The following is a 24,721-nucleotide window of genomic DNA, read 5'->3' as shown; positions in this document are numbered from 1 at the left end:
AGTTACGACAACTCCGCTCACTTCATGGGGCCAGTCCAATGGCGGCTCTTATATTGGCGATAATGGCGAATAGGGACACCGGAAGTTTACGGAATGCCGAGTACATGATGAACCCTTAGAGTATGGATGAACCACGTGACCGCTGTTTTCTGCCCCCTCAATGTGCAACTCTGTCTACACTCTAAAAGCCAAAATCCAATACCCAAACCTCACACTCGGTCACTCCAGCATGGCGGTGTTACGGGGAGATTGGTGCCTGCCGAAATATGTGACCATCTTGTGGAGTTCACATAATGTACATGGAGGTTTTTTAAATACGTGGCCTAAATGCCGCTAGGTTGGACTCTGCTAATAAACAAACTTTTACGTTCAGACACTGACGTTACATGATGTCTATACGATTGTCACATATTTCAGCAGCAGGTCACCAATTTCACTGTCACACCGCCATGCTGGAGTGACCGAGTGTGAGTGAGCAATTGATTGATTGATTGAAATATACTAACAGTTTGCAGAATTACAGTACATTTCAAGCACAACTAAATACAAAGACTGTTAACTGTGAGTGGACGACCCAATAAAGCATTACACTTGTTTACAAGAGGGTCCACCTTGTTCAATTCTTAAAAACATTTAGAGACGTACAAATATACACTTCTATATAGCCAAAGAACAGAAGGGGTAAGTGGTGGAGGGAAAGTGGACGAGATTTTGTGTATTGAAATAGGATACTCTTTGATAGTTTTCCCTTGCATATCAAGCCTGTTGCATCCAGTGACACTCTTTGCAGAAAAACATAGGGCTGTATTACACAGGGAAAAAAAACTATGTGAGAAGAGAGGACTGTAGGCCAAGACAAAACACTTATCATTTTCCCATGTTTTATTCCCCTTGCGTTAGAGCAGTCATTGCGATGACCCGTCACGCAGTGATTGGTGGGGGCGTAATTGCAGGTTGACAGGATTTACTTCTCGGTCCATATTGTGTTGGATTGGCACTTCACAAACAGTCATACAAGCCACCACTATGTGCATATAAATTCATATACAATACAAAGACCACTGTATTCATTTCCACATGGCATCGTCTAAAATGTACAAAAATGGCATACAAATACCACATATCAAAAATAACATGCTCTATGTCTGTATGTCCGTCCGTCCGTCCGTCCGTCTCTCTCTCTCTCTCTCTCTCTCGCCCCTTTTCCACCAGGGTTGAACCGGTTCCGATCTTTTTTCCTGCCTAGTTTTGGACGAAATTGATTACTTTTTTTTAACCTAAAAGTTGGTTCAGAACTGGAACCAAAAAAGTACTTCTTCTTGCCGTGAAGTGGGAACCAAATTGGGCGTGTCACTCTTCAGGTTGGAAGATGCACATGTGATATAAACCATCATAAAAAATAAATAACGGAACCAGCTCTAGAACCAAAGTTATTTTGGTGAAGAAGGGGCCTCTGTGTGTGCAGTAAGGCTTTTGGGTTTTATTCATGCCATGCAGGTGGAACTCGATAACAGAATTCTGCTCTCCAGGTGTGAGACATTTACTTGTCATGTACTACTAAGTAGACTCGTGTCATGTACTACAGTGAATGTACATCACAATATGTGAAGACAATGGATACACATCATGTACAGCAGGGGTAGGCAATACACATCATGTACAGCAGGGGTAGCAACCTTTGGCACCGGGGCCAACACTGGTACAAAGGACTGATCACTGGCATGATGGTGAGAGGATCTTTGGTTTATAAATAAATGAAGTCCCTCACATTTGTATGTAAATTACATCCTGCATGTATAATTATTTCTACATTCATTAAAACTCTGAACTCTGACTGGGGAGGGAGTCTGGGAGACTAATGATCATTATAACAATGTGAAACACATATTTAAAAAGAAGGGAAAAGGTTATATTTGTGGATATTGATATTAATGTTGACTGACTATCTAGAAAATAAAAACATGGCACTTGGCTTCAAAAAGATTGCAGAACCCTGATGTGCACATTATTGGCAATGCAATCTTCATTGACATTTGATCTAAACGTTAGGCTGCCTTGGTTAAGGAAGATGGCTGGGAGAAGATGTCCAGAGAAATAATTTCATTTTAAATGTCCTATAAGAGGCTATTATCTCTGCTATACTCAATTGTAAATAAGGGAAGGTTCCAACAACACCTCTACCAACAAGAACCTCCCGTTCACAAATATTCGGAATCTGGTTTTGAATAAGAGCAATCTAGCGCACTTCTCAAACATGCATTTCTTCCCCGTGCACTGGCCCCCGCGCCGGGCGGATGGACTCTGCCCCTCGCGCCGGGCGGATGGCCCCGTGCACTAGGCCCCGCGCCGGGCGGATGGAGGCGCCGCGGGACGTTGGGGCTCGGCTCGGCCGAGTTGCACTCGTCGGTGGACAGGGAGCTGTGGCGCGCGAACGTCCGCTTGGCCTTGACCACCATGGCCTGCGTCCCGTGGGTGAAGCGCTTCACCAGGGAGGCCGAGCGGGAGAGCAGAGGCGAGCTGAACGGAGATGACTCGGCCGAGGAGCAGGTGTCGCTCTCCCCGCCGCTGAAATAGCTGATGTGGGAGGAGCCGCAGTCGGCCGGAGTGAGGTGCGTGCCGACCTCGCCGCTCCGGCCGGGGGTCTTCCTCTTGGAGTTGGGTGAGGTGACGGGACTGGTGAGGTCGCAGTGGAACAGCGACTCCTTGCGCCGGGTGAGGGGGCTTTTCTTCAGCGTGGCGAAGCCGTAGGAGGTATGTGTCTTTAGGACGTACGCCCCAAAGACACAACGCGGACCCCCAGTCTGCGACTGGGGGTCCGCGTTGGTGTCCCCCGTTGGTGTCCCCCGCCACCCCGCCTCCGCGCTCTCGATCTGGAACATTGTCCCGTCGGGATTGTCCAAGTGGGACTCGTGGTGAGGGATTTAGTGAATTTCTGCAATCAAAAACACAGAGGGGAAGAGTTACTCTCAAGTAATTAACATTCCCTGCCGTTGACGGAGATATCCGTCAGGTCTTTCTTATCAAAATCTTTTTATTCAAGTTTTCAATGTTTTTTAAACAGAAGCCCAGGGGCAAGCATAAATGTCATTAAGTGACAAGTTATGGGAAAAATTAACAACATAATCGAATAAGAGTATATAGCCTTCAGTAGTTAAGTTTAATCAGTTATACGAAACATTAGGTCAGGCCGCTTTAAGTGTTGGACAGTTGGAAAGCAGTCAGAAAATAAATAAATAATAATAATCATGATTGTAGCAGATAGTATTTGTTGTGGTTTGGTGTTAGCCGAAGCATGGGCACGGCACACTATGCAGTTTGTGTAAGTAAGTAGCCTGGCCGAGCCATGAGGCCCATAGGGCAGGAGCCTATCTCCTGTTTCTGTAGCGTGAGGCAGCTTGATGTACAAGTACACCCCCTGGACATGACGCTAGTATGTCGCAGGGACTTACCCCCAATCTAACCCTTGATGCTGAGTGTCAAGCAGGGAGGCACTGGGTCCCATTTTTACAGAGTCTTTGGTATGACCCAGCCGGGGATTGAACCAGAATACAGAATACAGTTAATTTAACTCAACACAGAGATAGCAGGTCTGAACGATGGATATATACGCTACAATGTTCTGTGAATGAGCAAAAAACGTTTTGTCCCAACTAGGGATGTGCCGATGAGACATTTTGGCCGATATCGATATCCGATATAATTAATTGCTGTTATGGCCGATAACTGATATTATCGATGTCGATATGATCTTATTCTGTATTCAAAAAATTATAATAATTTTGTCCATTCTGAAAAATACATGTAACAGCGTATCTGCACTGCAGGCTTATCAAAATGGGGTCCTTGACCTCCAGGGATCCTTGAAGAGATTCCAGGGGTTCCCAGAAAATTGTGTTAATATTCTGCATGCATGGAAATCACTTTAACACTATTTTATAATTCAGCTATTCAAACATGACCCAATGTGAGCATGTAGATCTGCTATTTTTGAAACATGAGAATGAGAATGTTGCATTTATTCATTATTATTATTATTATTATTTTATTTTTTTACACACAAATCCTCTCTTGGTCCCATGGCACAAAATCTCTTGGGATGAATACATTCTTGGCATGAAAATGTTTGAGCATTGGTTAGTTAAAAACTGCCTATATATGATATTTCATAGGTGTGGAAATGTGTTTCAAATTCAAAATAGCCTATAGGCTATACTTTATCTCCGTTGATGAAAGGTCGCGATTGGACGGGCATGGCATGCCATGGCATGCTGTCTGTTTAGCATATTAGACAGTTCAAATTATGTTCAAGTGCTGTTACAAAAAGACAAAAAGATATTTCTGCCAGGCAGTATATAGACTAGGCTAATAGTTCTTTAAATGGACACCTATAATAATAATAGGCGGCACAATCGCCTAAGTAGAAGAAGAAGAACTTATAAAGTTAGGTCTATCCTATATAAAAATGCTACGCTATATGAATGCAAATTAAGGGAAGCTGCGCAAAAGTCAATTTCCAAATCAGTTAAAATTAAATATCCACGGCGAAAGGGGCGGGAAAAAAACTGCAAAAAAAGAAAAGTAAAGGAGAAAAAAACCATGTGCAATGAAGACACCTATAAGGTTTCAGAAAATACTTACAACGTCGACGTTGTATAACTGCGCACTTTCTCCCCTGCTCTCCTCCTCCTCCGTAACAACAGGTGTTTTGTCCTCGGCTGTCGAGAAGCTGTTCTTTACACTGCGCTTCACTCCGTGCGCCCTCAGATGTACTCTTCATGGACAGTTAGTGATGGCTTTTATAGAGTCCCTGGTGGTGGCGACTGACTGACTGCAGGCGATGTGTGAGGCTGACCAATAAGATCAACTGATCTGAGAACCAGTAAACAGCCAGTGTGGCTGAAGATCAGGGCAGGGAACTTTCTTTTATTTAAAAGATGGTTTAATCAGCACTGTACAATCGGTATAAAGCATTTCTATTCTGTGTCATTATGGATGCTTCAGTCAGCGCAACAATGATTGCTTTTCACTGGTGGCCACAGCCTATATACCGATGTTTTGATGAATTGAACATGGTGGACCCTGTTGTAAACAAGTGTAATGCTTAATTGGGTCGTCCACTCACAGTTAACAGCCTTTGTATTGAGTTTGTGCTTGAAATGTACTGTAATTCTGCAAACTGTTAATAACATTTTCAATCAATCAATCAAAACCGATGTTTTGATGAATTGAACATGGTGGACCCTGTTGGAAACCAGTGTAATGCTTAATTGGGTCGTCCACTCACAGTTAACAGCCTTTGTATTGAGTTTGTGCTCGAAATGTAGGCTACTGTAATTCTGCAAACTGTTAATAAATATTTCAATCAATCAATCAAAACCATTTGTCATGCCCAAAACAGCCAGATGTATATCAGATTGAGTTAAAGAGAAAATGCAAAAGTAATGTGTTTTTAAATTGTATTAACGGCGCAACTGCAGAGAACATGCAGCTGCTGAGCAGACAATGGAACTGTCTGTATAATCCAATCAATTAACAGGTCATTTTTTGTTCTTTCTTCAGGCTTTAAAATGCACAGTGGTTTCCATGGAGACTTTGTGATGGCAACAAATAGATTTGTATCTTATCTGCCCAAAAAAAAGAAGGCCTCAGCCCAGGTGCAAATTAAACAGGAAACATAAAATACATGTTCTGGAATAACATTTACCAAGAATTACCATAGCACCGAATGAGCGTTAAGGCCCTATTGTATTCCTTCAATACGCATGTTCCACGACAATAGGACAAGAGTTTCTATAGTAGCTTTTTTGATTGATTGATTGAAATATGTATTAACAGTTTGCAGAATTACAGTACATTTCAAGCACAAACTCAATACAAAGGCTGTTAACATCAGCATAAGATTGATTGATTGATTGATTGAAGAATTTATTAACAGTTTGCAGAATTACAGTACATTTCAAGCACAAACTCAATACAAAGGCTGTTAACTGTGAGTGGACGACCCAATTATGCATTACACTATTGGGTCCACCATGTTCAAATCATCAAAACATTTAGAGACGTACAAATAGACACTTCTATAGACAGAACAGGAATTCATCATAAAGGAGGTAAAAAGGGAAAAGAAACATATACAGTGAGGGGGGAAAAAAGGGGTGGGCGGTGGGGGGGATTCACGTTCAGCTCCGTTAAGAAAATGAAGGACATATATAGCATACATAATATACTGCATGTGTGCAATCGACTATACTGTATGGTGTGTGTGTGTGTGTGTGTGTGTACACGCCCACACGTCTCACGCACACACACACACACACACACACACACACACACACAGGCCTTGTACTATATATGGACATGAGGGTATATTGATTTGAGCTCACTCTTTGTGGGCACTAACGAGAGACTTTGCGTATGCTACATGCCTGCCTGTCACGTGTGGAGCAGAAAGCTCCTGTTGTAAAGGGATTCTGTATTGTATATTTTAATGTATTGTACCTTTTAAAGTTTTTGATTCATGTTTTTTATTATTGTTTGGACCCAATGTTTTATACATTTGTGTCAATAAAGTAACTAACTACTGTAACTACTTTGAACTATTTTAAAATGTTTTAAAATAGTAAAAATGGCAAATAAGTTTACGGATAAGCCTTATCCCTAAACTTATTTTTTATCCGATAAGGGGTAGGGGTAGGGGGTGGCGGGTCTGGGTCCCAGAGTCTGGGAACACCAAAGCCGTAGAAGAAGAGAGTCGCGGCCGACACGCTTTGTGGGCTATTGGGGGCTATTAGTTCCAAAGATTGTATTTGTAACTATCCTATTGAGTTAGAATGAGCACTTCCGCATTCCATTATTACAATGGGAGTCAACGCTATAGTGTCGTCACTCTCATACTAGATCACACTGGGGTCTGGTGGTGGGAACGCCGCCATCGCCATTTTGCAGTGGAAACGGGTGGTGGTGTGTGTGTTGCAGAGAGAACCTAAAGGGATCGCTTGCGTGCTTATTTAATCGAACCCCCTGCGGTTGTTATTATTATTTGAGACGGAGTGTCCGAAATAAGCACACATAACGGGTCAAAACCATGACTGACTGTTCTTCTGCAGCAGAGCTAGACGTCCCGGGGCCGGAGTGCTCCGCCGTGGAGGTCCGCAAGCTGTCCGAGCTGAGAGTCATCGACCTGAAGGCCGAGCTGAAGAAACGCAACCTGGACGGGACGGGCAACAAGAGCGTGCTGGCCGAGCGCCTCAAAACGGTCTCATCATTACGTTAATTCATTTAAACATCACTGTCTGTTCGTTATATATGTCAACGCTGATGTGTCGGCTCCCCAGAGCTCTAAATGTGGCCGACTGAAGCTCTAGCTGGGACAGTTTTGTTATTAAACCACCATTATTTACAAATAATGAACGATGCTAACTGGCTAGCTAGCTGAAGGCCCCTGTGGCTGCATCGTTAGCATAAGCTAAGCTAATTTAGCAAGGGGCTGCTCAATCAGCGCTTGTGTGCCTGGAAATGAAAACGAAAATGATGGGGTATAAACATGTAATTGTCGAGTTTTTGGATTTCTATCTGTCCCATAAATGTGCAGGGCTGCCTGCTGAAACGTCTTACTTTGATACTTATTATCAGGCTTTCTTTACTAGCATTGGAAAATTATGTGTACATTTTGAGCCATTAAAACGCAAAACGTAGGCCCACAGAAATTGATTTGATGACTGATGCAATGTAAGACCCATCTTACATTGGACCCCCATCCCCCCCACTGCCCCAGAGCTGGGGGTCGTTCCCCAGAAACCTTTTAATATAGTAGATGTACCTACAGTTCATGTGTTCTGGTGAATTTTGGAACCAGGAGAAATCCTGGAGAAATGACAATGCAGGGGTTGTGGAGGAGGAGACTCCTGCAGGATCCAGGAGTGTTGGCAGCCCAGCCCTGTCATGTTGATAACTGCGGTGATTTAGCAGCTAAAACACCTACAATTTAGCTGACCCTGCGGATGTCTTGTGTGTGTGTGTAGGCGATCGACGAAGAGGGCGGCAATCCAGATGAGATTGTCGTTGCCCAGGAGCAGACTCCGAAGAAAGCAACACCGAAACGAGCAGCAGCCAAAGGTAAAATGTGTGAATCATACATAATCATACATCACATTCTGTGCTCAGCCAATCATATCATCACTATTGACACACAAAGCTGGGCATAGGAGGAGCTTGCACCCCTCAAAAATCCAGAGGAATACTGAGGAATATTTTGTGTACTGTAGGGCCTATTTTGGATTGCCTTGTTGAAATATGCTCATAATAAGCATGCCTTCCCTTTTTCAAGACCGCAATCGGCGCAATGAAAGAGTCAAATATTGTTTTATAGATGCAAGTGATGGAGCAGAAGACAGCCCTGCTGAGGAGGATGCTGGTGATGAACAGGTGAGTTCATTAAAGCGTGATATCCAATATTTTCACATAAATATTGCAATATTTGCGCAAGAAGCAATTAGCTTGTCCTGGCTCCCTTGAAGCAAATATTTGAGATAATCACAATACTTTTGCATAATTGCCAATCGTTTACATGTTGAAAAATGTCCATACATTTTGACCTGCACAAATTGTAATAATGAAGCCTAAAAGGCAAACAGAAATACAAATCCAGAGTGGCTGGATGGTAACCGCAAGGTTGCCAGTTCGAACCCGGGCTCCAGAGTTAGTGTCGAAGTGTCCTTGAGCAAGACACTGAACCCCTAATTGCTTCTTATGTGCGGTTGGTGCCTTGCATGGTTTCCGCCGCCATCGGTGTATGAATGTGTGTGTGAATGGGTGAATGTAATGGGTGAATGTAATGCACAATCTATGTAAAGCGCCTTGGATAAAGGCGCTATACAGTATAAATGCACCATTTACCATTTTACCACCCCAGCAGGAAGAGCATCCAGACGAGCAGCCCAACATGCAGGAGATGGACATCCTCGACATGAGCGTCGTGGACGACGCAGAGAACGACGACGGAACGCCTTCTGTCAAAGACGAGGAAGAGGAGGAGAAGCTGCTCACCATGGAGGAAGGCAACGAAGAAGAAAGCGAAGACGCTGCCGTAAAGGACGAAGAGCCAATGGAGTCAGAGGAGCCTGAATCCAAAGTTGAAGAGGTGAGAGTCTGAAGTCACACGAGGCCCTGCTGGCCTCGTAACGTGTACAACACTGGCTTAAAGAAGGCTTTTTGCTCACTTTATTTTGAAGTTTCCCTTTGAAACGGAGGCGTGTTGTAGAGTTCTCAAATTCTGCCAGAACCCAAACCAACGTTTTTGGGCCGGGCCTAAAATGTATACTAATTAGTAGTTAGCCGGGCCTCGTGCTCCATGAAAAAATATATATAACTGAACCGTTGCACCCCTAGTGGGTAGGAATAATATGTGCCGGCTGCACTTGGATAATAATGGATAATTTGTATTGTATAATTGAGTATTCCTCTTGATTTATGTTTAAACAGATGACTGAGTCCAAGTGCATAGACGAAGATGAAGACCAGACCTGTTTATCACCCAAAGAGGTATCATTTTCACAGACGTTATTCTGTAAAGCATTCCCTATACCGATATCTATAATGTGCGTGTCGTTCAGAATACGATACAGTGTGTGTGTGTGTGTGTGTGTGTGTGTGTGTGTGTGTGTGTGTGTGTGTGTGTGTGTGTGTGTGTGTGTGTGTGTGTGTGTGTGTGTGTGTGTGTGTGTGTGTGTGTGTGTGTGTGTGTGTGTGTGTGTGTGTGTGTGTGTGTGTGTGGACTGAACCGGTTCAACCTGTGTGTGTGTGTGTGTGTGTGTGGGGGGGGGGGGACTGAACCAGTTCAACCTAACTAGAACCAAATTGACTCTAACATGTCTAACTGTGAGAGAGTATACAAATGGAACCAAATGGTCCCTTAGTTACATGTCTGTAACTCTGAGAGTGTACAAATAGATCCAAATTGTAAATTGACAATTGGTTCCATTTGTACACTTAGAGCATTGGGGGTACTTGAAATTAAAAAGTTTGAGAACCACTGACCTAGGAATAAATAAAAGTTCCATTAATAATGGTTAAGTGCAGCTACAAGTTAGTAAAATAATACATTGTACAGTAAGAGTATAAAACAAGAGTGCAACATCAACTGAAGCATTCGAAATACAAAATGATTTACTGTAAGGGCAGATTCACACTATGGTCCCGGATGCGCACTAGGGACCACTTGGCAGATGTTGTGGTAGTGTGACTGCTGCGTACCGTTCCTGGGACCACATGGAGGTAGTCTCGGGACCGATTGAAGTGTACTCTGATACGGATCGCTGCAATGTGAAAGCATTGAATACAGTTGAAGTGTAAATGTACTCGGGTGCAGAAGAATGAAGGCCAATGTGAATCATGGCCAGCTGGGACCAGGCAATCGTATTTGGGAACAGTTTGAATCAAACGGACTCGGTGTGAATCTGTCCTAAATTCCTTATCACACATTACGTGGTATAGGAATCGCGTAGACTGGCATACTCACCGATACCAATGCCAGTATTTTAGGCAGCATCGGCGGCTTTTCCGATATTGGTATCGGAACAACTGGAGTAAAGCTGCTCATTGTCTCCACCAGGCCGAATGCATGGGGAGAGGGTATGTTTTGCACTCCGTCCGTGTGTCCGTCCGTCCGTCCTTCCGTCCGTTATCAGCTAATCTCCGGCACCGTTGGCCCGATCCATGCCAAACTGTGCACACACACTCCCTGGATGCCAACGATGAACCTCTGCCCCAAATATTCCTCAACGGCCTGTTATAGCGCCACCATGAGGCCGATTTAGGCAAAACTACACATTTTATCCATACATCACACAATTTGGTATACACTATCTCCATAGTCATGTGATCAACACGGATCTGCACAATTTCCCATCTTCCATCCTGATTGGCTAAGATTGGCTTCCAAAGCTCACATGATTGGTCCGTTTCGAACAAAATGCCACAAATCACAAACGCGGTGTCCAATTTCCATGAAATTATACACACATTAGGCCGAGGACGACATGCCACTATTTTCCCCCCCAAATCAGCCTCACGGTGGCGCTATAACAGGCCAATTCCTGTTTTTACTTATAACTGCATCGATCTGTATACAACTTATGTATGCGCACATTTTCCCTGCATCCCCCCACATCTGCCGGTTATAGCGCCACTATGAGGCCGATTTCTGCAAAACACATTGTTTATGTTAGTCGCACAGATTTCAACCAAATCTCACGCAGATCGGTACACATGATCTCTGTAGTCATGTGATCAAGACGAGCCTGTTGGATTTCTCAGATTCTACAATGATTGGCTAAGATTGCCTTCCAAAGTTTTCAGGAGTAGCCCGTTTTGTACAAAATGCTGCACATGTCCTGCTCATCCAGAATTATATCCTCAGAGATGCTATGAGTGATCTGGCTCTGCATTTCCTCAACAAACAAACAAAAAAACATGTTTATATTACTCTTAAACATTTTGCCAAACATCTCACACAGTCCTATCCTCCTGGTGGAGACCTGTGCCCAGAAGGGCACTTTTTCTAGTTTAAAATGTAATGATAACATAGCCATAAAATGTTTTAATAAAATATTTGTTTTTGTTTTTAGGCACAAGAAAATGATCCAGATGTCGAGGACAAAGAAGTAACAGGTAACTACTGAAACACGGGTTGGAAATTCACTTGAACGCAGACCTATCTTTTTACCATGGTGTCTGTGCTTGAAATGCAATCCTTGAGTGTAAATTCAACCAGGGAAGGGAGACTGGAAACCCAAAGGGAATTGCTGGCCTTGTGTTGAAAGTTGGTCAACCATTACATAATAAATGTTTTATTGAATAAGCATATCAATCAATATATATATTTTTTTAAGGTATAATCAAATGGTGTTGAACAATTTGATGCACATTTTCAGCAATCAATTGTCGAGGTCAGAGAGGCTTTAGTTGTTGAAGGTGATTGCAGTGTTTCTAGGTCGCCCCATGAAGATCAAGATGAAGAACTGTCATCATCATCAAAGAACAATAGCGTTTTTAAAGACTGAATTGTGAATACACTGGAAATGAAACTAATGGACTTGATACGATGGACTTTGTCAAACTATCATGTTTTCAACATGCGCGGTCGCTAATCAAGGAAGACGGACTACATCAATGTGCCTCCACTGCTGATCTTGTGGGGTCTACTCTCTTCTGGACTGAACTCTTCAGTCCGTCTGAACTCTGTGAAATGTCGAAGTCGAGTGTTTAAACGTGAGTGGATGTCTTAATCCCCATGGTTGTTTGCCCTCCCCCTGTCTCAGCCTTTGGGTTCCATTTCCAGTCTCCTGTTAGGTTGTGCCCCCATCCTCATGATGCTAGAGCTAAGAGAGCACAAGCCAGGGGTCTGCTGTGACCTTCCTAATCACCAGGCTTGCCAAGTTCCTCGTTAACCATTGCTGTGTTTCAGAAGTGATTAAACTGTGCCATTCTATTCCTGTTAAATCCGTAGAAAATGACAAAGTAGCCGGGTCTTGTATATCTGAGCCGCCTTATGAAGATCGCCAGCAGATCCAGGAGGCGGCTGTTGAAGATCAAGCTGCCACCACCGCTGACGGAGGAGGGGAAGACACTGTGAGTGACATTGGCAACAAAGGCGACAGCGAGGCCACCTCTGATATTGCGGTTGATAAGGACACTGTGGAGACTGATATTAAAGAGTCTGGTGACACGACTGATATGAAAGGGTCTGGTGGGGACACGCAAAACGTCCCAGAAGAGACAGTTGAAAGCGAAAGCATTCAAGCCGTTAGCGTAGGTGAACAGGACCCCGCGGCGGGCGAAACGGTCGATTCAGAAAATGACTCTAAGAAGAAGGTCGAGGAAGAAGAGAAGAAGACAGAAGACATAGCTGATGCAGATTCATCCGCGGCAGCGAAAGAGTCCTCTTCTGTTGAGGGCGATGATCAGAAAAAGAGGTTTGTCGTTTTCTGTCTACTAGAAACCAAAAGGGTTATCTCTGTTGCATTGGCTCCCTTGTACTAGCAAAATTTGGATGCTCTTTGGGAGGCAAAAAACGTCTCTGCATTTGTCGGAAAAGATCGTCATTGTTTACACCCCCGCCCCCCTAACCCCCTATAATGAGTAATGCAATGGAATCCTCTTTGGGCTTAGGTCCATCCATTCACTGTTAAATGACTCATGGCGGGTTTAGCGCTCTGTCAGTTTGTATTCTAAAAGCCATGATAAAGTTTCGAACTATAAAAGCAATGGTAAGTATGAGTTCCTGGATGAGAAGAGAGCAGAGCTGTATCCTCACCGCTGTATATTTATTTGTTTGTTTTGTTTGTCTCTAGCTCTGAGGATAAAGATGCCAAGGACGACTCAAAAGATGAAAAGGGTAAGTGTAGTGTAGTGGACATATCCGTTTTATTCCCCACAGACAGCTTGGTAGACTATTTCTTACTCTGTGTGTGTGTGTGTGTGTGTGTGTGTGTGTGTGTGTGTGTGTGTGTGTGTGTGTGTGTGTGTGTGTATAGCTGGAGGCAGTGATGGCGCTGGCAATAGCAGGAATCTGTGGGTCAGTGGTTTGTCCACCACCACCAGAGCGACTGATTTGAAGACCCTCTTCAGCAAGTATGGCAAGGTTAGTCCAGACCATCACCAACAATGGTAATGATAGAATTTAATATACCTATACTTTCCGTGCAATTGTATTACATTTCGCAGCAACGTGAGCTTACATACACATGATAGGATCACTGTGCCAGAATTCCCAGATACTAAACATTTTCATCGGTTCTGTTATTTGTGCATAACTCGTTGCTCACGTCTAACGCCATGGGTCAGTGTTGTTTCTCCGTGAACATTGTGTCAGAGTGAGACACACACAAAGCGTACATTTTTGAACGAAGGCAGACAGCGATGTGTCTTTGGCCGCTGATCGTGTTTTGTCGCTGATCCTTGCCTTGTTTACCACTCCCTACACTACTTTCCTCCCGCTCCGTTCAGGTTGTTGGAGCCAAGGTGGTGACCAACGCCAAAAGCCCCGGGTCTCGCTGCTTTGGCTTCGTTACCATGTCCTCCACAGATGAGGCCACCAAGTGCATCACTCACCTTCATAGGACTGAGCTGCATGGCAGGATGATCTCTGTGGACCGGGTGAGCGTTGTGGACTTTTGTATAGGTTTTGTGGGGAGACGGGCCTTGAAGAGGGTGCATGGGAGGGGGTCCAGGGAACAGGTTGAGGACTTTGTGGTTGCAAGCGGGGGAATAGGGTCAGTTTGAGTGATGTCTATGAATGAAGGACTGATTAGTCGTAGCGGGGAGTTGAGTTTGGGGCTCAGGGGTAGGAAGCGGCCTGTAACATTGATATATTTCTCCATTTCCACTGTTAAGCACAAGGTATTGTGTACATATACGATTATGATATATTAATGATATATTTCTCAATTACATGAATTTTGCAGGCCAAAAATGAGCCTGCTGGAAAGAAGCCAGCAGACAACAAGGACGTGAAGAAGCCTGGCAGTGACAGGAGACATTCCACAGACTCAAAGTAAGCCTGAGAAACATTTGAAATTGAACCGTCATATTTAGTTTTCATATATGCATTAAGACAACTTTGAAATATTGCCACATATTCATTCATGTGTACTGTAAAAGTTATTCGCTTTTTTGTATTAGTCCTGAGAGAACTAACTATATACTATGCCAGCATCATTAACTCCAAAATAAGAGCTGCTAGTTTTCTAGGGGCTTGTCCAAAGTAAACGGAGGTTTGTGCTCATGTACAAAATGGTCTTGTGACATTGCTGACCAACCAATTGATTGGACAGAATGACGGACGATACATCAGAGCCATAGAGTAAGACAGAGTTACGACAACTCCATTCACTTCATGGGGCCAGTCCAATGACGGCTCTTCGACATAGACTATTGGCGAATAGTGACAGGCCTGAACTGGAAGTTCACGAAATGCATTGGAGTCTATAGGCTTTACAGTGACAGTGAACCACATGACCGGGCTGTTTTCTGCCCCCTCAATGTCATAACTCTGTCTTACTCTATGGCTCTGTGATACATGAGGCACAAAGAAACCATTCCTCCTAAATCTAATGTGGTGTTACCTCCTCTTCCAGGTCTGATATCAAATCTGAGGGTGAAGGAAAAGACGGCAAAGGTGAGTCACTGAATGGATATTGGATACCAACAGTATCGCCAATCTAAGATGTGATGAGAATCTTCCTGAATATTCTTCATTCTTTATTTGGATCCACATTAGCGTTAAACAACATAAAACAACATACAGTATTCATTCAAACAACTGACACTCGTCAGTCTAAATCTAAGTTACACCATTAAATGCAAATGCTATATAGATAATATACAGTAGGTCAAACGTGTGCAAAAACACATTGATCATTCCAATTGTGTGGTCTCTCCAATTAATATTTTTTGAAGAAGTTTGTTTTTAATATTTGTTTTTGATTTGTTTAACATTTGCACATAATGGTCCTCATTCACAAAGGAGAAATACGGCAGAGTGTAACGTATGCGTAAACAGATACTAAATATCATCGTATTTCTCTGTCCGATCACGCTGCGATTTGCTCCCGTCTTATTCAGGGAAGCTGGTGTAATCACTTCATTTGTGCGGATCGCAGAGTGTAGCCTTTCCGCATTTTTCCCAAGCGATTCGCCTGGTGTCGCCTGGTTAGAACGCCCATCCCACACCATATAAGGCAACAGGAAATATTGAAATACGTCATCATAGCCTGCACCGGGCTTTAAATTATATACAACAGCCGCGATGAGCTTGTAGAGCAGTTACTTTTGACAGGCGGGTCTCTGCACGGACAGATCTTCAAGCAAACAGCGCGAGTTATGTATATAATTATAAACGAAACTTGCCAACTTGGCACGCATTGCTTCACTCCTTGTTAAATGTCAGAACGTTAATAAGTTAACTGATGTTACAGTTACTTTCACATAATGAGAAAGAAGTTAATTTGTACTGTTCACCACACGACCAAATGCTATATACAACTCGGCAATGATAAAAGCCCTTACTGATGAATGCACTGCAGGGTTATAAAAACAATTGCACACTCGCCTGCAGAGGTAAAATAGATATCCGATACTTTTTTTATCAGAGCTGCATTGATTCATGCGGGGAATAGATTAATATCATCTCACTGTCATCTGTCTGAATGCCATGTGGAGAATGGATTTGTTCTGAACCATATACGGCGGGTAGCCTCCTCGTCAGATCCTCTTTGTCAGCCTAAGTGCAGGTTCATTTCATGATGTCGTCATATTAAAATGATTCGCGAGACATTTGGCACCAAACTTGATTGATCTCATGATGAGATCTATCAATGTAGTAGCCTACAGCCTAGCTACAAGTTCCCCATATTATAATTAATTAAGGTGCACTGACTTAAAACACACACACACAAACGCACACCGACAGTCAGACTGACTCAAAGGAGCTCCGTAACTTAACAATTTCAATAGGCCTACTGCAGGCATTAGCCTACTACACTAAACAACGTTGGATTCGTACAGTGCAGAATGCAGATAAGTGTATGTTCTTATTATAATTGTGAGTTTGTTTTTTAACATGCAGCGCGAGTCCGCGAGAGCCGATCTACAAGCTCACAACGCGTTGCACTGCGAGTAGAAAGCTGTCAAGTGAGCAGCGCAATCGCGCATGCTAGAAATATCCTAATAAATAAATAAAAAGGTGTCGGGCTTGCAGGGGCAGTTTCTGTATGGGACTCTAGGCTAACCTGCCTCTAGAATGCATGCATTTAGGCATACAAGTGATACTTGGCTTTTATATAAGCTATAATTTTTTTATGTGCTGACCAATGTTTTGGACACATGCCTACATATTTTATCTGAGATTTGGGGACTTTTAATTGAGTCAGCATGAAGACTAAAGCCTTCTGAATAAATCTACGCAAGCAGTACACAGCTGGCGCAGCTTTTAGCGGAGTTTCCGACCAAACGACGTCACCGCCAAGTTCACGTTCAAGTTCATGAATTCCCACGTAATGTGGGAATCCACGTAAATGCCTGTCCGCTCACGCTCCGCTCACGTAACGTCACTTTATGAGCGTAAACGCCGTTGTGAATGAGGCCCCATGACCCTATAAATAACAGCTTTTTAAATGATGTCTGCATTTGGTTTTGGAAGTTCCAAATACCCCAAATATGTTGTCTTGTGTGATCCATGTTTTTGATTTGTTTAACATTTGCACATAATGAGTTCCACTGTTGGGTGACCCTATAAATAACAGCTTTTTAAATGATGTCTGCATTTGGTTTTGGAAGTTCCAAATACCCCAAGCTTACCTGTCTTGTGTGATGTTTTAGACCTGAACTAAATAATTGAATTGAATATGAACTGGTTGTTTTTGTAGGGCGTAATGAGAGGACTGTGGTGATGGACAAGTCCAAAGGAGAGCCTGTAATCAGTCTGAAGACAAAGAGCAAGGAGCGAGTAAGTCACATGCAGAACTCAGAAATGGTTCAATAGTAAGTCACTAAAACATGCAGAACTCTGAAATGGTTCAATAGTAAGTCACTAAAACATGCAGAACTCCGAAATGGTTCAATATTAAGTCACTAAAACATGCTTACGGTAACTCAGAAATGGTACAACAACTCCAAAATGTTCATTTTTCAGAAAATAAAAAGTTAGGAGGTTTTTTTTGTCGAAGCGCTTTTTAATACTTTTTATTAGGGATGTACTGATGAGACATTTTTGCCGATATTGATATCCGATATAATGAATAGCTTTTATGGCCGATTACTGATATAACCGAATCGTACTCTTGTATCAAATCAAACAAATATAACACTGAATTTGAAAAAAAGCAATGCCTCTTCATTCCAAAACCAGGGATGCAGCGTTATTGAAATGTTGTCCCATATCCCAACATAAACAGCTTGAATGTAGTGTTTTTATTTCAACATGTTCCGACTTGTTGACTCTTTTGAAAGCTTCCCCAGAAAGCTTCATCATCACAAAAGGCATTTTCAGGCTTCTTTTTTTTTTCTCAACATAATTATTATAAATAAAACGAAACCGATATATAAACACTTGAACATTTGAACTCATTCTCATCCCCCCTCTGTCCTCTTCCTCTCTCTGTCCTCTTCTCTGTCTTCCTCTCCTCTGTCCTCTTCCTCTCCTCTGTCCTCTTCCTCTCCTCGTCCAGAGCACCAAGAGTCGGGATCGAGTCGGGAAGTCACCCAGTAAGGAGAAGAAAGACATCCTGTCGTTTGACCAGATCAAGGAACAGAGGGAGAGAGAGAGGCAAAGGCAGCGAGAGAGAGAGATCCGAGAGGTGGAGAGACGTAGACACTCTGGGTATGTAGCAGCAAATGTTAAAATAACTACATTAAAAATGTACTTTTATTTATTTTTTGTCACTTACCGTTTTTTTTTATTGCATTGTTCTTCTCAGAGACCGAGATCGCGCTAGAAGTGGTAGTCGTGAAGGAACTACTCGGGATAGCGGCAGCCGTACAGAACGTGAACGCATCCGTCTGTTCCGGGAGAGAGAGGAGCGTGAACGCTTGCTAAGGAAGAGGAAGTGGCTGGAGGTAAGCTAGCTTTTATTTATGTATGAACATAAGAAATATTTAGTTTATATATATATATATATATATATATATATATATAGTATATATGTATAAGCCATTGCTTTTCATTACATGAATGTGAAAAAAGACTGAATAGGGTTCCTCCTGTGGCTGAAACATAAAACCAAACGTTACTTTAGTAACCCCAGTTCTTTAATCAAATGAGCAGAATGGTTAGCTTGCGGGGAGTGCCATCTCCTGGCGCAATCACAGAAAAGGCAGAGCCATGTGCTCTCCGGAGAGGGACCACGCCCTATGCCCAGGCTAGGGGGGATTCCAGATCAGTTTGCCCGTGAGTTTATGAAGTGTTTTTCTGTGATTGCAATTCGCACCAGTAGATGGCGCTCCCCGTAAGCGAACCATTCTGTGAAATGAAGATTTCAAAAGAACCTACATTTAATTGTGTATGTCGACAACCATTTCGTTCATTCGTGAACGTTTCGTTCATTTCGTTCATTCGTGAATGTTGTTCACCCGCCAAGGTGGAGAAGCAACGCCTCGACGCCGACCGCATGGAGCGCGAGTTCCTGGAGCGCGAGAGGCTGAGGATAGAGTACGAGCGACGCCGCGAGCAGGAGAGGATCCAGGAGCTGCGGCGGCAGTCGGACCAGCTGAGCTTTGAGCAGAACCGCCGCGGCGTGAAGAGGCCTTACGACATGGACAGCAGGTAAACAAACATCAGCCCAGTCGGAACGAAGCTACGGACGGGACTGTTATTTATGAAGTCCTCAGTCAAATGGTGATTAGGGCTGTCGCCATTACAAATTTAAGTTGCAGGTTAATTGTCACACAAATAATTGCGATTAATGATTTGATTCTGTTTGTGGCATTGAACATTGGAACATATGAATAAAAAATACATTTCTGTTTGCCTGGTAATAAAAGAAATGCAGAGGGCAGATATGACAAATAACTGAAATATACAAAGACATTACTGACATTCATTATTTTTATACTTAAAGGTAGAAAAAAAAAGCAAAAATAGCTGAAATAACAGATCGGACTACAAGCTTACAACTAGTCACAAAGTGACACGTAAGCCTGGTCACAAAGTGACACATAGGCCTGTAGATCTGCTATTACTGCTTGTTTTTATGTATGATAATCTTTCAACATGAAAATGATTATTAGGACATTATTAGGACAATAATTGCGGATTATCTCAAAATTGCCAATAGATTATTATGTAATAAGGCCTAATGCTGATTTGAATCGTTGAGCTTTAAAAGCCTGATTATCTAGCAAATTATCTAGCTTTATAGTGGATGTTCTTATTTCTAACTCGTGTGGTTGTTGCTGTGCAGGAAAGACGATTGGGCAGAGAAGCGCGTCAGCGGCGTGGAAGACCGGTTCAATCGCTACCAAGACTTTGACCACCGTGGCCGTGGTTACCAAGACGACGCGATACTGGACCGGTCATCCTCGCGTACCCTGAGCGGAGACAGAGATGGCCAGGTTAGTGATTTAGGAATATATCGGGTTGTGTGGGTACTAGTACGCTTTGTCTGTTACATCATAGATGAACCCAAACATTGAACAATCCCATTAAACACTTAACACCGCTATTATATAAACATTGTTTCTGAGAGATCCGTCATGAAAATGTGCTGTCATGAAAATTAGCTGATCTGTCCATAGTTGCCATGATGTAGTTTGACTCCGTTCTGTGTTCTCTTCCCCCTTCAGCACTTCTCGGACAGGTCAGACAGACACGGCAGGGATTCTTGGAACACGGGCTACGACAAGCGTACGAACACCAGGTTAGTACTTGGTGGGGGCGCCCGCTGGCCTAGCGGTCCGGGCACATACCACATGGGCGCATGCCTGACAGCGTGTCACGGGTTTGAGTCCCGATGCTCACGACCTTTGCTTCATGTCATTGGACATTCCCATTCTCTCCCGGTTTCCTATCTCCGCTATGTCCTGTCAACAAACAAAATAGCTCCCCAAAAATATCTTTAGTTCTTCGCAGGTTGCTGCAGTTAATGTGTCAACCGTCACAAAAGCATACTGCATCTGTCTTCTAGTTTTAGTTGACAGAATAGAATTTGATTTTAGTCAACTACTTTCCCGGGCCATGACGGCATCGTAATGCCCGATTTATGCTTGGCTGTATAAAATTGTTAATGTATTTACTCATATTTTAGTTTTTGTGAGTGAAAAAAAGGTAGACGGTAAAGTTTTGGTCAACAAAATGAACATTGCCTACTAGTACTGCCTACATGTCAGGCTTCACACGGATTTGGGTTTGGTCAAAACTTAACAAATTACTGCATGACACAAATGCCTTCAAAAATGAATATTTGTCACTTGATTTTTGTCAAGCATTTATGTGAAGTATATCTCAAATATATCTTTCAGAGACGGAGGCCGTGACTGGGACTCCGGGCGGAAGATGGATGGAGACAGATCGTGGCAAAGTAGGAATATGTTTTTGTTACTGTGCTAACTAGTTCTAGTTCTCTCGTTCTGAATGGTTTTCAGCCGTACAGTACCGATTGCTGACTTATGGTTCTGTTGGTCTTTTCTAGGTAGAGACGGTGCTATTCCAGGCCAGAGCCACATGACCCGAGGAGGAATGACCAGGTAATTAGAGGCTGATGTCTTGTGTGGTGGTGACGTGGAGGATTTAATTAGCTTGTGGCATGGAATTAATAAGCTTTTGCATTTGGTGTTTTTCAAAGAAAAAAAGTTTTAGAGCTGTAAATTACTTGCAACAGACTGCATGAATTAAAACCAATGAAGACGGTGCCCTTTATTACGGGCAATTGTGTCTTCCACCTCATGCAAGATTACCGCCATACATTTATTACATCATCGTTTATCAATTCATTGAATCATGTTCCCTTATTAAAATTATGCCAGTGTCCCTCAGGCTAAAGTGAGAATAACGGTGTCCATTTTTTGTTTCCCCCTCTCTGTCTCCATGCAGCAGCCGTGGAGCGTACATGAACACAGGAACGTCCCAGTCTCTCTCTGGAGCTCTGAACAGACAGAACCAGATGATGCAGGGTAGCGGGCTGCAGGGTGGGGGGGCCTTTGGCCGACGGTACTGAGACTGGCCTCTGTCTGTCTGAAAACGTCTTTGTTTTTTGTTGATCCCAAGGTAACACATTGGAGACTTGATTTTTTTTCCTCTCACCAGGGTTCTAGTAGCCTCGGTACTCAGGCTTTTATTTTCGTTTGCATTTGACTCAAAAATGAAAGCCTGGGGAAACGCATTGGAAAATCTGGCATAGGAATTTCACTTCCCACTTCCTTGTATTTCGCTTACCAATGACAGTGCAGAGGTGTGTCACACCAAATTTGGTGAGGTCAGTGTTCTCCGCCATTTTCTACTGGGGGAGGGGGGCTGGGTCAAGTGCTGAGATCGGTGAAGCAATAGGATCTGCCACCTGTTTTCCACCGGCACCCTCCCCTGTAGACCAGAAGGCTGGGCCAGGCTAGGGTTCTAGAGGTATTGGACACATCACTTCCATTTCAGTTTTCCAACGTACATCATACTATAGCTTTTTCCCCTTATATTGCGTTTGAGTACTCATTTATCTGGTACATAATCTCATTTAGACGAGTCTTCACTACTTCTCAAGGGCCCCTAGTTTGATTTGAATTAGGCCATGGACCCCCATTTCACAGATAACAATTTTAATTTCCGCCACCCCAATCAAACACTGTAAAACCTCTGTTAATTTAATCTGAAAGTGTATTAAAGGAAACAAATGGACCCATACCGTGCTCCCACACCAAAAAGCGACTCGTATGTCACCAAGTCTCACGTTGCCAAATCCTGAAACGATAAGCGGCTATTGGATGAGATCTCCAACCACTCCACCTTTGTGGGGAAGGTGTGCCTCACCATGCTTATGATATTTCGCATCGTGCTGACTAGGGATGTCTCGATCACATTTTTTTTGCTCCCGATCCGATTCCGATCATTTGACTTTGAGACATACCGATCTTTCCCGATCTTTATATTTTTATATAACACTTATGCCATATCACAATAGCAAATATCCTTATGTATGTCACTCTAGTGTAGTCTGTTGTGTTGTGGCAACACAACAGACTACTTTTATTAGAATGACTGTCATTGTGGGTTTTTTTTCTTTCTATGAAACCATGGAATCATAGCAAAATAATGATGCATTGGTTAATTAGAGTGAATACAGTTCTACAGCTTATAGAACTGAAGTCAAGTTAAAACTCTTAAAGAGTATCTCTCATTCAGAGAGTACTACAGACACCTATGCCATCATGCATAGCGGGGGTTGCATTTCCTTTGTTTTCATCATAGGTGTCTTTCACTAGTGTGACTAGTCTTTGTTTGATGATCTCTGAGTGGGACCAGAAGGAAAACAACTAGCATAAACACAACAGTTTTTTTTACAAAATCTCATTGCTTATACATCTTTCTTTGAGATTTACACTAGACAATTAAAAATCGATCTTTTCTCCCCTATTCGGATCTTTTGAAAATCATGTGATCGGAGCCGATATCCCATCGGGACAACCCTAGTGCTGACCGCACTAGGGTTGCGTAGATGAACAGAGCAAGTTTATATTCGGTGCTTCCCGTTGGAAATGAATGGTGTGAGTGCACAGTTGCAGTCCATTTGGTTACTAATAACTCTCCTATAACGCCCTGAAACCCCTTAAATTAACCTTGTTTTTACACTGTGGCTGTCTGCTTAATTAAATGCCAGCTCTGTTTTCAGTTGAATTATTTCTGTTAGAAGTCATGGGCAGTACTGACCTCTCCCAGCCTTCTATAATATGGGTTTCCGTCTGCGAGCTATTGAAAGCCCCCAGCCACCACATCTGACGTGTTCCTGTTTGCCTGTCACGATTATATTGAAGTGCAACTTGTCCAGCTGCATGTAAATCGCTCTCCGATGCTTTTTGTGAATTTCAGACCTTGTGTTTTTATTCTCTTGTCGTGTAATTTGTATTTGAAGACGCGGGCAGTACAACTTGACTGTGTAATGTTAATGAGATCATACCTTATTCAGTGATTTCTTTTTCAGATGATTACATTTCCTATTTTAGTTACTTTAAATTGTAATTCATGCGAATGATAGTTTAAGAAATGTTCAAGAAGTAAGTCTTGCGAACAAACAAATCTGGTTAATTTATAACTGTATAACAACATTTCTGGTAATCATCAAACCAAGCCTGTACATAAAAGCTGTTTTTTTTTTTATTGTAACTTGGTTCACTTGAATATGTTCATTGAAGAGCCATACATGCGTAGTGGTGATGAACCAGTGATGTAGTAAAATGAGTTGATTTAATAGCTGCTTATAATAAAAAATATTTTTCATTTCATTCTTGCTGTGGCAACTACTTAAATATCAATTGGCGTGACAGAAATTGCACTGCAGCTCTCTCTAGCCCTCCATCGTCTCTTACAGTCATCCTGGTTCTCATACATCTGTTCACACTGAGTTGTTCCAGTTACCGTAATTTCCGGACTATAAGCCGCACCAGCTAAATTTAGGGAAAAAAATAAATGTGTACATATACAAGCCGCACTGTACTATAAGCCGCAGGTGGCCATATAGATAGATTTAGAAGGTCCCCTAGTGTCCGTTAGCTGTAAAAATCCATAGATTAGCCGCACCGTTGTATAGGCCGCAGGGTTCAAAGCATGGGAAAAAAGTAGCGGCTTATAGTCCGGAAATTACGGTAATTCACTAGATTTCCATTACTGGTGTGCATTCTTGGGAATTGCAACTGGACCTGGATAGATGTATTGTACTAGAAATTACTTCACCAATAATAATATGTATTTAATAATGGAGAGGAACTCCCCAAATGCCAGTTCCTTCTGTGCTTTCTATTGGGCATAAGTTCCTCCTTGTATACAAATGTAGTTCCTCTCCCTAACAAATTAACAATACATGTTCCTATGTGTCATTAACCCATTCTGGACGGGAACCCCTTTTGGGGTTTTAACTAAGCATGATATACTTTAGCTATTGAAAAATAGCAGATCTACAAGCTCATTGCGTGCCACTCGGTGGCGCGCTATGAGCTTGTAGATCTGCTATTTTTTTAAAATCATGAAAAT

General features: G+C 42.8%; 2 protein-coding genes across 8 annotated transcripts; one reads left to right on the top strand and one right to left on the bottom strand.

Moving 5' to 3' along the window:
- Window positions 1-872: 872 nt before the first annotated feature.
- LOC306926964 (C2 calcium-dependent domain-containing protein 4C-like) lies at window positions 873-7,938 on the bottom strand. Of its 2 annotated transcripts, XR_013790465.1 has the most exons (3): window positions 7,824-7,938; window positions 1,023-2,932; window positions 873-970 (listed from the first exon to the last, which is right to left on the bottom strand). XR_013790465.1 is itself a non-coding variant. In XM_079506518.1 (2 exons), the coding sequence occupies exon 2, from the start codon at window positions 2,877-2,879 to the stop codon at window positions 2,199-2,201; it is 681 nt and encodes a 226-aa protein (XP_079362644.1). In that variant the 5' UTR covers window positions 2,880-2,932; window positions 7,824-7,938; the 3' UTR covers window positions 892-2,198. The 2 variants fall into 2 exon arrangements, 1 of the variants encoding a protein (XP_079362644.1); XM_079506518.1 differs by having other exon boundaries at window positions 892-2,932.
- Window positions 6,888-23,976, top strand: safb (scaffold attachment factor B). Of its 6 annotated transcripts, none has more exons than XM_079506512.1 (21): window positions 6,888-7,255; window positions 8,022-8,115; window positions 8,327-8,424; window positions 8,915-9,139; window positions 9,481-9,540; window positions 11,625-11,667; window positions 12,506-12,971; window positions 13,350-13,393; window positions 13,533-13,639; window positions 14,005-14,154; window positions 14,463-14,551; window positions 15,135-15,175; window positions 17,424-17,503; window positions 18,225-18,376; window positions 18,474-18,612; window positions 19,134-19,318; window positions 19,956-20,106; window positions 20,338-20,411; window positions 21,013-21,071; window positions 21,183-21,237; window positions 21,584-23,976. In XM_079506512.1, exons 1-21 carry the CDS (start codon window positions 7,085-7,087, stop codon window positions 21,705-21,707), a joined length of 2,607 nt encoding a protein of 868 aa, XP_079362638.1. In that variant the 5' UTR covers window positions 6,888-7,084; the 3' UTR covers window positions 21,708-23,976. The 6 variants fall into 6 exon arrangements, with proteins under 6 accessions (XP_079362638.1, XP_079362637.1, XP_079362640.1 ...); XM_079506511.1 differs by having other exon boundaries at window positions 8,912-9,139; XM_079506514.1 differs by having other exon boundaries at window positions 8,022-8,124; window positions 8,369-8,424.
- Window positions 23,977-24,721: the final 745 nt, after the last annotated feature.

This window comes from Electrona antarctica (assembly GCF_951216825.1).
Source record: "Electrona antarctica genome assembly, chromosome: 7".
NCBI lineage: Eukaryota > Metazoa > Chordata > Actinopteri > Myctophiformes > Myctophidae > Electrona > Electrona antarctica.
This window is presented reverse-complemented; position numbering and strand designations above follow the sequence as displayed.

Coding starts and splice junctions, on each gene's coding strand:
- LOC306926964 (XM_079506518.1), bottom strand. CDS start 2,879: ATGTTCCAGATCGAGAGCGCGGAGGCGGGGTGGCGGGGGACACCAACG.
- safb (XM_079506511.1), top strand. CDS start 7,085: ATGACTGACTGTTCTTCTGCAGCAGAGCTAGACGTCCCGGGGCCGGAG. Junction 8,425..8,911: donor AGGATGCTGGTGATGAACAG/GTGAGTTCATTA, acceptor TTACCACCCCAG/CAGGAAGAGCATCCAGACGA. Junction 12,972..13,349: donor GGCGATGATCAGAAAAAGAG/GTTTGTCGTTTT, acceptor GTTTGTCTCTAG/CTCTGAGGATAAAGATGCCA.